The sequence below is a fragment of the Schistocerca nitens genome, chromosome 7 (genome assembly GCF_023898315.1).
Source record: "Schistocerca nitens isolate TAMUIC-IGC-003100 chromosome 7, iqSchNite1.1, whole genome shotgun sequence".
NCBI classification, from domain to species: Eukaryota; Metazoa; Arthropoda; class Insecta; order Orthoptera; family Acrididae; genus Schistocerca; species Schistocerca nitens.
In genome coordinates this window covers 218,728,211-218,743,048 of record NC_064620.1, presented here as the reverse complement: position 1 = coordinate 218,743,048, position 14,838 = coordinate 218,728,211, and the positions used below count along the sequence as shown (strand labels likewise).

The 14,838-nt window shown below is 43.1% G+C and overlaps 1 protein-coding gene across 3 annotated transcripts in view; it reads left to right on the top strand.

Moving 5' to 3' along the window:
- Window positions 1-14,838, top strand: part of LOC126195382 (malonate--CoA ligase ACSF3, mitochondrial) — a 94,285-nt gene that overhangs the window by 64,425 nt on the left and 15,022 nt on the right. For all 3 annotated transcript variants that reach the window (XM_049933963.1, XM_049933962.1, XM_049933964.1), the window contains exon 10: window positions 10,436-10,654. In XM_049933963.1, the coding sequence (XP_049789920.1) occupies window positions 10,436-10,654 (219 nt within the window). The remainder of the gene's footprint in view (window positions 1-10,435; window positions 10,655-14,838) is intronic.

Genomic DNA, 14,838 nt, shown 5'->3' with positions numbered 1-14,838 from the left:
CCTATCAGTACCTCCTTGTTAGTATTCTACCCATCTGATCTTCAGCATTTTTCTGTTGTACCCTATTTTGAAAGTTTCTATTCTCTTCTTGTCTGAACTGAACTGTTTGTTGTCCACATTTCACTTCCATATAACACTACATTCCGAACAAATACCTTGAGAAGTAATGCTGTGAGAATGTTTGTGAGTCATACTTGGGTAGCTCAGTTGGTAGACCATTTGCCCACAAAAGATTAAGGTCCCAAGTTTGAGTCTTGGTCCGGCATAGAGTTTCAATCTGGCAGGAAATTTCATATCAGTGCACACTCTCTGCTGCAGAGAGAAAAATTTGTTCTGGACCTTGAGAAAATAATTCTTAACACTCTACCCGACAGGAGGCCCCCGTCACACGCCATTATTATTAACTTATATTTGTTCCCAAAAAATTTCTCTTTTACAGATGCTTTCCTTGCTGTTGCCAATCTGCAATTTATATCCTCTCAACTTTAGACTTCATCATTATTTTGCTTTTCAAATAGCAAAACTTATCAGCTACTTTAGTGTCTTATTTCCTAATCTAAGAGTGCGTTCACAAAGAAAGCAGGTTACCTGCATATCAGGAGCCAGCTTGAGGCTGCTTGAAGTAGTGTTAAGAAAACCACAATTTTATCTAATGGTACAGGTGGGTGGCAGCACTGACTGCTGTGAACTCGCATTGTCTGCCTAGTCTGGATGAATGAAACAGTCATTGCCTAAGTTGTTGACAGGCACAATTAAGACACTTCTACATACAATTTCTGTCATAGCCCTTGTCGGATGAAAGCTGTGGCTGAAAGCTTATGTTAAGTCTTTTAATTGTGCCTGTCTCTAACTTAACATGAGCAAACTATATTTTCCTGCTCTGTTAACATACTGAAGTTTTCTTTAGACTTGGGAGGAGACCTGTATCGGCCTGCAGACCCATGAAAATTGGATTGTACATAGTGCATTTACTTCCGTTCTTGTGTGCAAGTGATACAGCAAAAATGAGATATTCATAACATCTGGGGTACCTAAAAACAGTTTGAGGTATCAAAAAATTAATTTTTGGCAAATGATGTCATGTAAAAAGGAGAGTATTTTGCCGTATGGTTAACAAGTAGCTGTGTGTGTGTGTGTGTGTGTGTGTGTGTGTGTGTGTGTACTTTGCTAGAGAAAGAGCAAGAGCTTGAAAGCTAATGTGAATTCTGTTTCCTAATTCATGTTTCTGTTTGCCACACATCAATCCCCTATAGGTGAATGGTTGCCTTTCCCTAATTGTACGTACTATTTCTTTGGATTTGTAGGTGTTGTAATTCTTTGGTGAGCCTCACCTTGTGTGAAAGTGTTTGAGTTCTATGGCCAGAGTTTTTTCTTTTCTGAATTTCTTTGTGATATATGTTGCTGGCTTGAGGTGTGGAGACACAGAAGTCAGTGTGCGTACACTATGACCCAGCTATCCATCTATTCTTCCCTTAACTAACACATCCTCTTTTTAGAGTTACATCATGAATTTTATGTTACGATGACTAGTCTTTAAACATTTCAGGACTCTTCAAATTTTTCTGCTCCATGTGACCACACTACAGATGGGTCACCCAAGTAGTGATAGAAACACTCTGGTATCAATGTAGCAGATTCTAGTGCCTTTGGTTAGCACACTGGACTCGCATTCAGGAGGACGACGGTTCAATCCCGCATCCGGTCATCCTGATTTCAGTTTTCTGTGATTTCCCTGAATCGCTCCAGGCAAATGCCGGGATTGTTCCTTTGAAGGGGCACGGCCTCCCTAATCCAACGAGACTGATGACCTCGCTGTTTGGTCTCTTTACCCAAACAACTCAACCCCTAGTGCCTTTGCTTCAAAGTGTTCCACGTATAGAGAACTGGTGAGAACAGGCTAGCCATTGCCAAACCTTCAGTTTGTTCATAATATTTTCCATCAAACAGAAAATTTCCATCAAACATGCTTATATGTTCTGTGAAATAATTGTTGAACTTTCCCAAGGAGTCAGAAAGTGGGATTCTTGTAAAGAGGGAAACTACATCAAAACTGACCATAACATCTATTTCCCGGAGTCACAGTTGACTGAGATGGTACTCATAGTCAACAGAGTTACGGTTATGGTGTTCACGCTTCCCCACATATTTTCAGAAATTTTGTCAGCTGGTATGTAGGTGCACCGGTATTTCTAACTATGAGTATTAGAAGAATTATGCGTGACTTAAGGCTGAAATACACAGTTGAAAAAAGAAAAATGTTCTTCTTTTCTTTTCTGTGGCCACATGGACTTTAATGAAGTAGGAATGGCTACTCGAGCAGATGAAGCTGGACTTGCTGGCCATGTTTTGTTATTGGTGGAAATGCCTCAAACCTATTAATCACATGTAGGCAAGTAGCTTTTGCTGTTTCCCACAAAGTACTTGTTCTGTGAAAACTGTTACAGATTTGTGCATGAAATGCAAGCTACAGTCAGTTGACCAGTTGTTGCCAAGTTGAGAAACTGGCATCCATGCTACATATTGGGAACAATAGAAGACTGTAGAATGAGATTTTCACTCTGTAGCAGAGTGTGCGCTGATATGAAACTTGCTGGCAGATTATAACTGTGTGCCAGACCGAGACTCGAACTCGGGACCTTTGCCTTTCGCAGGCAAGTGCTCTACCGTCTGAGCTACCCAAGCACGACTCACGCCCCGTCCTCACAGCTTTCCTTCTGCCAGTATCTCATCTCCTACCTTCCAAACTTTACAGAAGCTAGAAGGTAGGAGACGAGATACTGGCAGAAGTAAAGCTGTGAGGATGGGGTGAGAGTCGTGCTTGGGTAGCTCAGATGGTAGAGCACTTGCCCGCAAAAGGCAAAGGTCCCGAGTTCGAGTGTCAGTCTGGCACACAGTTTTAATCTCTCAGGAAGTTTTAATAGAAGACACTGTTTCTCTTGTACTACTGATAAAGTACACAATGGCCATATGGAGCTGGTTGATAGTTGCCATGAAAACGGTAGACCTCTCCTCCGTACAGATCATGCAGTAACCACATCCCTAGTAGTATATACCTTCTTAATTATGATTACAGCAATGAATAGTGACTAACATATTGACTAGTAAGAATATACTGTTTTCACTTCTGTCAAATTTGCCTTTAGATTGCTTCTCAAATTTCCAAATAAGTGTGGTTCATGTAAGGTGCAATGAATAGATTGTAGAATATTGTGAATATACGTACATGAAATGAGTATTATTATTAATTGCAAACAGAAGGTCAATTACATTTCAGCAGTATAATATAATATGAATATCGTTGTTTCCAGCAGTAAGTTCAAATTATTAAGTTAATGTGTCTCCAATGAGTTTCCCTCCCTGCAGATCCGGGGGTAAGAATAGGCCTGCGGTATTCCTGCCTGTTGTAAGAGATGACTAAAAGGAGTGTTGTAAGAGGCGACTTAAAGGAGTCTCACACGTTTCGGCTTTTACATGATGGTCCCCTGTAGGGTTTGACCTCCGTATTTCCAAATTTTCCCAAAGAGCGGGGGAAAGGCTTACATGGTGCGTCGTGTCCATTGTGCATGGAGATCTTTAGCCCACTCTCTCATCGTCGCATTGCTGTCCCGCCCACTCCCCATCTCTTGGGCGAGGATACATTCCGGTGTGCAGTTTCTGCCATGCCTTATGCAGTGCCGCTTTCTGCACCAACGACGACCATGGACTTCTTTGCACCTGACATCCAGCACGGTAGCCAGTCCGTTGTGGTTGAGCCGCCGTGTACCCTGTCGGGTGTAGGCCCCTGACAACACAGGGATCGCTCTGCTGATGCCTGCGCCATTAACTCCCCTCGTATGCCAAGGAGTAGATGCCTATCTCCCTGGGGCATCAGGACTCCCGGCAATGACCATCCTGCCAGGTGGCCCTTGCTGCAGCTGGGTGGCGCCTGTGGGGAGGGCCCTTGGTCGGAGTGAGTGGCATCAGGGCGGACGACATGCAATGAAGCATGGCACATCTCTTGCTGGTGGCCAGGTGCCAGCAGTCTCTAAGGGTTCCAGGGCTCAATTTAATGCAAATTTTGGTAAACATTTTTGGAATACAGTGATCAATAGATTATTATATTTTGACTGAAGTTCAGTCTTGATCACACCATTTATGTTTCAGTGATATAGGTAACCGGTTTCGGTTATTTTCACATAACCATCATCAGACCTGTGGATCAATTTTAGGAAATACTAGAAACCAATTGTTTCCCTCCCTGGCCACACCATGGGAGGAACGAAAGGCTAAGGATGGCAGCAAAGCTTATTCGCCTCGGTACCTAGTATGTAAGAGAGCTGATGGGGAATCCTTTGTGTCTATGAAGCCTCCGTTCTTTGTAAAGTATTTAGAGGACAAGTTTGGGGAGGAGGAGGGCTTGTCCAAAATGCGGTCTGGGTCAGTCTTGATAAAAATAGCATCCTGTGCCCAGTCACAGACATTACTCCCTTGTGACAAGCTGGAAGATGCTTCTGTTACTATCACACCCCATAAAAGCTTAAATATGGTCCAGGGTATTTTCTTTTACAGTCTGATGACGAGCTGCGCGCCAACTTAGAGCGATGAGGTGTCCAATTAGTCTGGTGCGTCCACCAGGGTCCGAGGGGTAATCAGGTTGCCATCGGTGCCTTCATCTTGGCCTTTGAGGGTGACATATTATCCGAGAAGGTGAAGGTGATGGTCTACCGCTGTGATGTCAAGCCGTATATCCCTCCCCCGATGCGGTGCTTTAAGTGTTGGAAGTTCGGCCATATGTTTTCCCGCTGTGCTTCCAGCCTCGTATGTCGAGATTGTGGTCGTCCATCCCATCCCAATACTGCATTTTCCCCGCCTCCCATCTGTGTCAGTTGCGGAGAGCACCATTCCCCTTGCTCGCCGGACTGTAGGATTCTATTGAAGGAAAGGAAAATATGCGCATGACAACATCTTACGCTTCCACTGTCACTACTGTTACTGCCCCATCCATTGCCCCAATTCCAGTCAGCTTTCAGAGCCGTAAGAATACATCTGTCCCCTTGCTCCTGCACCACCTACCTCGGGAGCAGCACCCCTCCAACCATCGCTGAAGAAGCCACAGGCAGCTGGTCGTAGAGCATTGCGGTCCTCCTCTGTCCTGGAGACTGAATCAAAGAAGCCCTCCCAGTTAGATCACCCCAAGGAACAGCGCGACCAATTGAAACCGAAGACCTCTAAGAACAAGGAAATTGTGGTGGGAGCCACACCACCGCTACCTACAAGCTCTGTGTCTGAGGATGAGGTGGAGATTTTGGTGTCTGCTGTGGACCTAAATCTCACTGGACCCTCAGACACGTTGGACGTCGCTCCCACAGGTACTCAATCGGTGGCAGCAAGTGACTCAGTGGCGTAATGTGCCTCCTCGGTCCCTTCACGCCTTTTTCGGCCTCGGACAACGTCATTCTCCAGTGGAACTGTAGCGGTTTTTTCCACCACCTTTCTGAGCTCCGCCAACTTATCTCCAGGTTCCAGCGATGCGAACCCCCGCCCTCCATGGCTATCGGGGTGGTTATAAGAATTGGGCAGCTTATGCGAGGATATCTGGCTGAGTCTGCGTCTACATCCTTGACTCTCTTTACAGCAAGTTTGTACCTCTTCAAACACATTTAGGGGTTGTCGCTGTTCGGGTGTGGACGCCTCAGGCTGTTACTGTCTGCAGTATCTACCTTCCACTGGATGGTAATGTCCCACAGCATGTATTGGCTGCGCTGATAGCCCAACTGCCACGCCCTTTTCTGTTACTGGGCAACTTTAAAGCCCATAAACCTATGTGGGGTGGATTGGTGGCAACAGGCTGAGGCACTGTTGTTGAGCAAGTGTTGGCACAGCTCGATCTTTCCCTCTTAAATAATGATGCCCCCACACATTTCAGTGTGGCACATGGCACGTACTCAGCCATCGACCTTTCGGTCTGCAGCCCTAGCCTTCTACCAACTGCCCAATGGAGCATTCATGACGACTTGTGCGGTAGTGACCACTTTCCGGTCTTTCTGTCACTGCCGCAACGTCACTCACCTGGGCGCCTCCCCAGATGGGCTTTGAATAAGCCTGACTGGGACTCGTTCACATCCATTGCCATTATTGAGCCTCTTTCTCATGATGCCATTGATATGGTGGTTTAAACGATCACCACCGGCATCGTTTCTGCAGCGGAATCTGCAATTCCTGTTCTTCCGGGTCCTCTCGGCAGAGGAATGTGCCGTGGTGGTCACCGGAGATTGCTCAGGCAATTAGAGATCGCAGGCGGGTCCTCTAACATTATAAGTGGCACCCGTCAGTGGAACACTTCATTACCTTTAAGCTGACCCATGCCCGAGCCCGACGCCTTATTTGCCAACGGATATAGGAGTGCTGCGAACGGTATGTCTCCACTGTTGGCATCCATACCTCTCCATCACAGGTTTGGAGCAAGATTTGACGACTCTATGGGTATCAGACACCCGTCAGCGTGCCTGGGCTTTCCCTGAATGGAGCAGTCTGTACTGAATCAGACATGATTGCAGAACTCTTAGCAGAGCATTATGCTCAGAGTTCCGCTTCTATGAATTACCCACTGGCCTTCCACTCCCTGATAGAGCAGTTGGAACATCGGAGCCTTTCAATCCATATGCGCCACCCCGAATCGTACAATGCTCCATTCAGTGAGTGGGAATTCCAAAGTGCCCAAGCCGCTTGCCCTGATATGGCTCCCAGGCCAGATCACATCCACTATCAGATGTTCAAACAACTCTTGCTCTTGGTGGACTGCCAGCGACACCTCCTCGACCTTTTCAACCGTATCTGGGTTGAGGGTGAGTTCCCATCCCAGTGCCGGGAAAGCATCGTCATCCCCATGTTGAAACCTGGCAACAACCCACTGTAAGTGGACAGCTACTGCCCCATTAGCTTCACCAATGTTCCCTGGAAGTTGCTCGATCACACAGTGAGCCGGAGGTTGAGTTGGCTACTTGAGTCTCGGGGCCTTCTGGCTCTGTCCCAGGATGGGTTTCGTAAGGGCCGCTCTGCTACCGATAATATGGTCTGCCTGGAGTCTACCATTCGAACGGCATTTGCCCGCCATCAGCATCTGGTTGCCGTCTTTTTTGACATGCGGAAGGCGTACGATACAACGTGGTGACATCACATCCTCGCCATGCTTCATGGGTGGGGTCTTAGGCCTGCTCCCGATTTTTATTCAGAATTTTCTGTCCCTTCATTCCTTCCGCGTGCAAGTTGGTTCCTCCCATAGTTCCTCCCACGTCCAGGAGAATGGGGTCCCGCAAGACTCTGTCTTGAGTGTCTGTCTCTTTTTAGTTGCTATCAATTGGCTAGCTGCAGCTTTGGGAACGTCCATATTGGCTTCTTCGTCTGCTGAAGACTTTTGCCTGTACTATAGCTCCCCTGCCATTGTGGTTGCTGAATGGTGGCTACAGGACGCAGTCTTGGGCCATCGTGCACGGCTTCCAGTTCTCAGCCGCCAAGACCTGCGTTATACATTTCTGCTGGCGTTGCACTGTTCGCCCTGAGCCATGGCTTTCTCTTGATGGCGAACCTCTTGTCGTGGTGGAGACACATTGGTTTTTGGGCTTGCTTTTTGATACCCGGTTGACTTGGCTCCCTCATATTCGGCAGCTTAAACAAACATGCTGGCACCATCTTAAAGCTCTTCGTTGCTTGAGTCACACCAGCTGAAAGTTAGCCAGAGCAAGAGGGGTAGTCCCAGTGCATGGTCCAGGCCGCCCGCGTGGCTGGGGATTCCATGTTGATGCTGTGTCGAGGACTGTGCTTGTGTTGATGAAGGAGATTTGTATGCCGGAAGTGCCAAAGATGGCGGACTTTGTGAAACCATAATGGCAGACATTTCATAGTTCATGTAGAAATTAGTAAGAGCCAGAGCAATCATGATACCTTAAAAAGAAACATGTATATTACCATTATTTGCACAGTGATTCTGATGGTGTAATCAGATTTTCAATATCTTTATTAGTTTAAAGTTTAGTATCTGACTGTAAATTATACAAGTAACACCCAGCAACGAATTTCCAAAATCTAAGTGGTTCATCTGATTTTGTCGATTGATGTCTTTAGAAAGCTATTAGTGTAAACCTAAATTGGTATGAATTACAGGCATGTAACTTGAATAGTACATGAGTTACTGGAGGTCGAAGTGGCCGATTACTATTAATCACATCAGGCCATAAGTACTCCACAGTTACACGAAAAAACAGTAGCAGCATGCTTACAAATATATTTATTCGTTTATGTCTTTGTTTATATCCAGTATATACTATTCATGAAGAAATTGGTTGAATATTTACTGTGTTTTATAATGCACAGAGACATTAGGCTACTGGCCTGCTTTTATTTCTATTCCTTTGATATATGTTTATTTGATTTGTATATGTATTTAATAATGTGTGTTAGAGCGTGTTTATGGTCCAGCCGTAGAAATATTTATTTAATTTCAAGTTGTTTAAATGTAAACCCAGTATTTCTTATGTGTTTCAATATGTTTGTGATTGTGTGTTGGCTTGGAGAAATGGCTGGAGCGCTCTAGCCAATCATAGCGCTCATTAATGGGGAGACTGTATGGAAGTGGGGGAGGAGCATCAGGTTGCACTGGACATGAGGAGTGCTGGATGTGGAGGCGTGACGGGCGGTCACAGGAAATACTTGGAGAGTGCAGCAGTTTGCGGGAGATAGAAATATTTCGTAGTGCCGACTTGTGCACTTGAGAGATTTCCATGGCTTCTGAAGTGAAGACATAGTATGCGTTTGGAAGTGAATATCTCGCGAGCTGTGTTGTTGTTCATAATTAATTACGTGAAGTAGGAATCTATTGTTTCCATGTAATTCAGCTTATATTTTATTTAATTGCTGGACCATCGACACCAATAAGTGTTTTGCAGTAATAAACGGCATTCTTAAAAGTACTCGTACTATCAAGCTCATCATTTAAAGTCATCAACATAGTACCTGCAGATTTTATTTAATTACAATCTTTCATTTATAAATTTCTGTGTTACATTCAAAATTCGCAATTACCGAGTGATAGGAACCTTCGACCATTCGATTCATGTGTGTGTTCATGTTGTATACTGAAGACTCAGCATATTTGGCTTGTAATGTGGCAGTTACATATCCCAGCCCCTAGACAGTGAAACCAGCCAAAACTTTTAATATTTAAACTCTGAGTCTGAGGGTACGTAGCTGATGGCCACACCATCATTTTTATTTTATTTTTGAAAGCCCGCACCTTCTAGCAGCAATTAGCTCTTCTCTTTCATGAAACCAAATTAAAAAGATATTCATGTTCTAATATGAGACTTACTATTGATAATCATAATTATGGCAGATAAAACTTATGAGTGAAAATAATCAATTTTTGATAATATCCCATCTGGGAAGTCTCCCCTGATCCGGGCTTCTGGGTGACTTTTACAAACTCTACCCCTTTTTTATACCTCACCAGTCCTTTTCCTTCACTCCTCTTCCTTCCACTTCAATCCTTGTGCCAGAATAAGAAGCCACTTGCTCCAGAAGGTTGCAAACTGTAATACCTTTAATATGTGTGTTCTCCTTCCACCGCTTGGTAGGTAAGCAAAACTTGTAATACAATATTGGTTAAAACACTAAAGTTGGCTGTCTTCATAAACAGAGAACCGTAGACATGAAATCTACAGTTTGTTGCCAACAAGGAAGTCATTTGGTTTAGGGATGTCTTGAGTGAGAAAGTGTGCGGATATTGCCATCGTGTTACAGAGCATCTTGAGGAGGAATGTTTACATCTGACATCATGTCATACCAAACTAAGACTGCACGCCTTGTACATATTAGTGTATTTCATGCAGAAATAACAAGAAGTCACGAAAGCCATTATAGAGATGGCCATCCTCAAAAGTTATGTTTGTTTATATAAATAACTGTGAAATTAAATTAAAGCTATTGTAATACAACAGAATGAGCAGAAGGAACGTTGCTACTAGAGTCATTATCGTCAGATCCCGATTATCATTAAGGCAGTGACTCGGCATACTTTCCCACCCTTCCAAACACCATGTACCCATAATACATGCAGCCGTGACCCAACACGCTAACAATGAAGATCTTTGTTAACGTGCTAATGCTACATTACATGATCAATAACACACATAGTGTGCTTTTTCTGCTTTTTTCCAAAGCTGACTTTTAGCAGGAATACAGTGCCCTCCTTGCAGAAATATGTTTAAATTCGATATCAAAGTTTGTGATAACGTTAAAGAAAATGTAAGATGCAGGAAATGTTGTAACATGAAATCATTGATAATGGGAAAGCATTGTATTGAGCGAATATTTCTACTGTAATTCTAATAGTTTACCATTCAGCTGTTTCAAAATTTCAAATATTACCCACATAACTCGGGTATTATTACATTTGTTACAGGTTGTTGCTGTAGTGGTCCCAGAAGAAAATAAGACTGTACCAACATTAGCAGAGCTACGTGAGTGGGCAAAAGGACATATGGCACCTTATGCTATTCCTACCCAATTAAAAGTGATAGAACAGCTGCCACGCAATGCCATGGGCAAGGTCAATAAGAAAGATCTTATCAAGCAGCTGTTTCCTTCCAAAAGTACTGGAACAGTAGCGGCTGCTAAATAGGTAAGAACTGTACTTTAATTAATTGTAAATCAGGTTTTGCCTATCTTCCACATACACTAACACTAAATTTAGTGTCAACAGAAGGAAAATTTTGTGTGTGTACATATTGTTGTGTGTGTCGTCAAGTAGTAATTAATAATTCAAACCTGAGTGTGGTAACATTCACAGCCAGGATTGTGAAAATATCTTTAGTTCTGACACAGGTTTCAAAGTTGAGAAGTTGCCTTTAGTCTGTTGACAGTGGATTCCTGTAAAAATATGCCAGAGGTAGAGTAAACTTTCAGTCCACATTACAATTCATTTTTAATAAGATTCTTATTCCCTTTTTATGTTAGAGACAACCTTAAACAGGGGTTTTTCTTGAATAGGGGTTTAGTCAGAGTACATTTAAGGAGTGACCCTGAAGCATCATTCAAATGTGTTTGGCTTCTGCACAAATGCTACTCAATACAATGTGTGTTATGTCCAGATTCAGAGGCTGTAGATGTTTTTTGTTGTGTGGAGGTACAATCTTGACCTTTGTATTCCTCAGAAATTGTTTCCTTGGGATTTATGGGGCTCTGTCAGTAATAAGTACAAACTCCCATCCTTCTGACATTGTCCAGGCACTGCTGTATACTCGAAGTAGCATGTTCTCCCCCCCCCCTTCCCCCCTCCCCCCCCCCCCCCCCCACACACACACACACAAAGGCAGCTGGGACTTTTAAATTTTTATATTATTTGTGGAGGCAGTTTTTTGCTTCCATCACTATTTGCACATAATAACACTGACAACCTTTATTTACTTTTTGCACCTCCTTAACATACTCTTCCGTTAACGGAATATGATATTGCAGGAAGTAAATGATAGAAGACGCCAGTTTCATTGACGTTGAAAATGTCTCTGGGGTGATAATGCATCAGTCATGGCAGTGTAATGTTCTGCCAAGAGTTTACACTTTCTATGACCACAGCCACACTTTGCACTTTCACCGCTTACGTTTTGAAATGACAGACTGACTTTTTTCAAAATTGTAAAATTGATGACTTTGACACGTCGGTGAACAAGCTACACTTTCCACCCTTCATACACTCTGTGACTGTGATGGCAGATTAAGGCCATATATTAAGGCCCTCATACACGACCACAAATTTTACTCTGTTTGCCAAATATCTGATTGTTTGTGGTGCTGATTGATGTATTTGTCAAACATAGTGTGTTAGACAGAAAATTTGAAGGAATGCCTGACAGTGTTTTGTTTTGTTGTTTCACTGCATACGTTTAGTGGAAAATGGTTTTATTACCATTTATTTAACTGTTTTGTGAATCCACAGAATTATGCAGACTACTTTTTAAGGGTAAAAACAAAATAGCTCTGGCAATTACCAAAGTGGTAGATATATCACATCTTTCCCTGCCGTATATCATACAGGAAGAGAGAAAGAAGAAAATCAGTATTCCACGTACAACATACGAGCGGGAGTGCAGTTCTCCAGTTCTTCCATGGATGCTGTAATCCGTATAACCAGCAATAAATAAACCAACAACTTTTCCTTTCTTGATTTATTCAGAAGGCTGTGACTGTGAGATTGAAATCCGTCGATTGGAACCTTGCTCTGAAGTCTATGTTCCCTCATAATAATCAGTTACTCTTGGAATAATTACAAAAAAATGCATTTCTCACAAACAAGACATTTATTAAACAGATAGTGAGATTTAACCTAGCCTTTATAATAGTCTGATTATATGCTTGCTACTCAAAAACTGATCAATGACCACCCTTGCTTCTTCAGAGATCCCATTCATCTCAGAGAAGCTCTTCATTCATGGAAAGCCCAATACCACAGAAGTTCCCACAGGAGGAACTCCATGGCACAGCAGTCGATGCAACAGACTTACAGACATATACTTCCAGTGACGTAAGCACGTTGGGTGGAAGTTTCACCTCGCCGCACGACATCCTTGGACCACTACGAACATTCAAAACACACAAACAAAACGCAGAATAGTATTCAGTACCTAACTAATTTCTTTTAACAAATCCTGCATGTCACTGAGAACAATTACTCAGTTATTTTAAAATATCAGTAGTACAGATGTTCTACCTGTCCATTTCAAAATTATAAAATAATGCCCTACCATTGCATCTGCTGCCCCCTATAATTGAGTAATCGTGTCAGTGTTCATTATACTTTTACTTTCTCAAACCCCCTTACTACAGCAAAATCATAAGTTGTTTCTTATTCTACACTGAGTCTTAATAATACAATATATATATTCTGAAAGTGCTACATATACCTTATACAAATTGTTCATCATCATCGCTTTGCCCTGACTAACACTAGTAACCTCCCTGTACTAGTAAGTTGCGTCTGCTTCATCTGAGCTATGATATCCTTATTCTTATATGGTCCCTTGTGCTTTTGTAGCCAAAACTTAGCTTCTAATCAAAATATTGTCCACCTTTACAGCTAACAAATACTCAAAACACCACTCTTCAGTACAGAAGCTACTCAGCTGTTATTACTCCATATTGTGAAACTGCTTGTTATCCTGCCTCAGACACTTCACTAGTCGCACAGCTACAATGTATAGAGTTGTGTCAGTTTAAATAACTATGGATACGTAAGATCCAGTGGTTCATCATTATCAAATAATAGCACTTTAGCTCTAGGTAATTCACAGTTTACAAAATGCTTCATCTAACAGCAACTGTAATCAAGGAGGATTCAGAAGACGGTAGTCTCTGATACAAACATTGTGACACTACTACTGACACATTTCACTCATTGTTTTTTAGCAGACAGTCTCAGCTTAACATGTCTCCGAAAACTTGTCCAAACGTACACAAGCACAGCCATTGCATGTCTTTGTAGTGCATTGATTACATTGTTTCACAGCAAATATTTTTGAATGGTAGAACCCATACTCTCGCAGCTACAGTACCAACAATACAGTCTGCCAAGTTGTGATTGTTGATTTTCAGTTTGGTTGAGCGCAGTGCCTAGCACGTTCATAGTGTGCATGCATGTAAGTGTTTTTGCATGTTCTTCAATGACGCTGTCATGGATGTCTTCTTCTGTGAAGACTGGCCCAATTCCAAGGCGGTTATCTGGTGCCCAGAGAAACCACTAGAACAGGAAGTGTGGCCGAACATGAGCCGCCGCCAGAGTCACCTCTCGAGCAGCAGCCCCATCTCCCTTACCATTCAGTCAACATGCCCATCCATAAAAACTCAGCACTTGTGTTTCATTTTCCAAACTGCATTAACTAAATGTACTTTAGTAGTTGGCAGTCATCATTCATGGGTCCTAAGTACCCTGTGTTTCACGTCAATTTTAATAAAGTGATACATTGTTACTTACAGTACCCACAGAAAAACATAAACTACTAATATTTATGCAAGGGAAAATAAGTAATATTTTGCCGTAAATCCTCACAAATATGGTTTTAGTTCCTTAACTGCGAAGAAAGCATACTCTCTCACCAGCAGCAATTGTTTGTATTCTAGATAATATCATGTCAGAATACTTTTCTCTCTAACTAGCTCTGTCTGTCAAGATAATTAGTGTTTGTCACACCCCTGCATCTACTTCGCCTATATCAGTCGATCGTCCGCTCAAAGCTGGATTATGGGAGCTTCATATACTCCTCTGCACGGCCGTCCATCTTACGCCGCCTCAACCCTATACAACATCGGGGTTTACGTCTTGCGATTGGAGCGTTCTATACTAGTCCTGTCGAGAGTCTTCATGCTGAAGCCGGTGAATTGCCACTAAACTACCGGCGCAATATACTGCTTTGTTGGTATGCCTGTCGGCTATTGTCAATGCCCGACCACCTGTCTTAGCGTTCCTTTTTTGACGACTCCCTCGACCGTCAATACGGGTTGTATGTCTCTGCCCTGCTACCCCCTCGAGTTCGCTTTCGTCGCCTCCTTCAGAACCTTGATTTTTCACTCCCTGCAACCTTTCGAGTGGGCAAGAGGCAAACGCCACCTTGGCTCCAGGCTCGGGTTCACGTTCACCTTGACCTCGGCTCGCTCCCAAAGGAGCTCAGCTTCGGTATACCATTCGTGGTTTGTCGAACTTCGTTCGAAGTTCATCAATACGATCTTCACTTATACAGATGGCTCTAAGATGACCACTGACGGTGTCGGGTGTTCTTTTATTGTTGGGGCTTACAGTTTCAAATACCGGCTCCA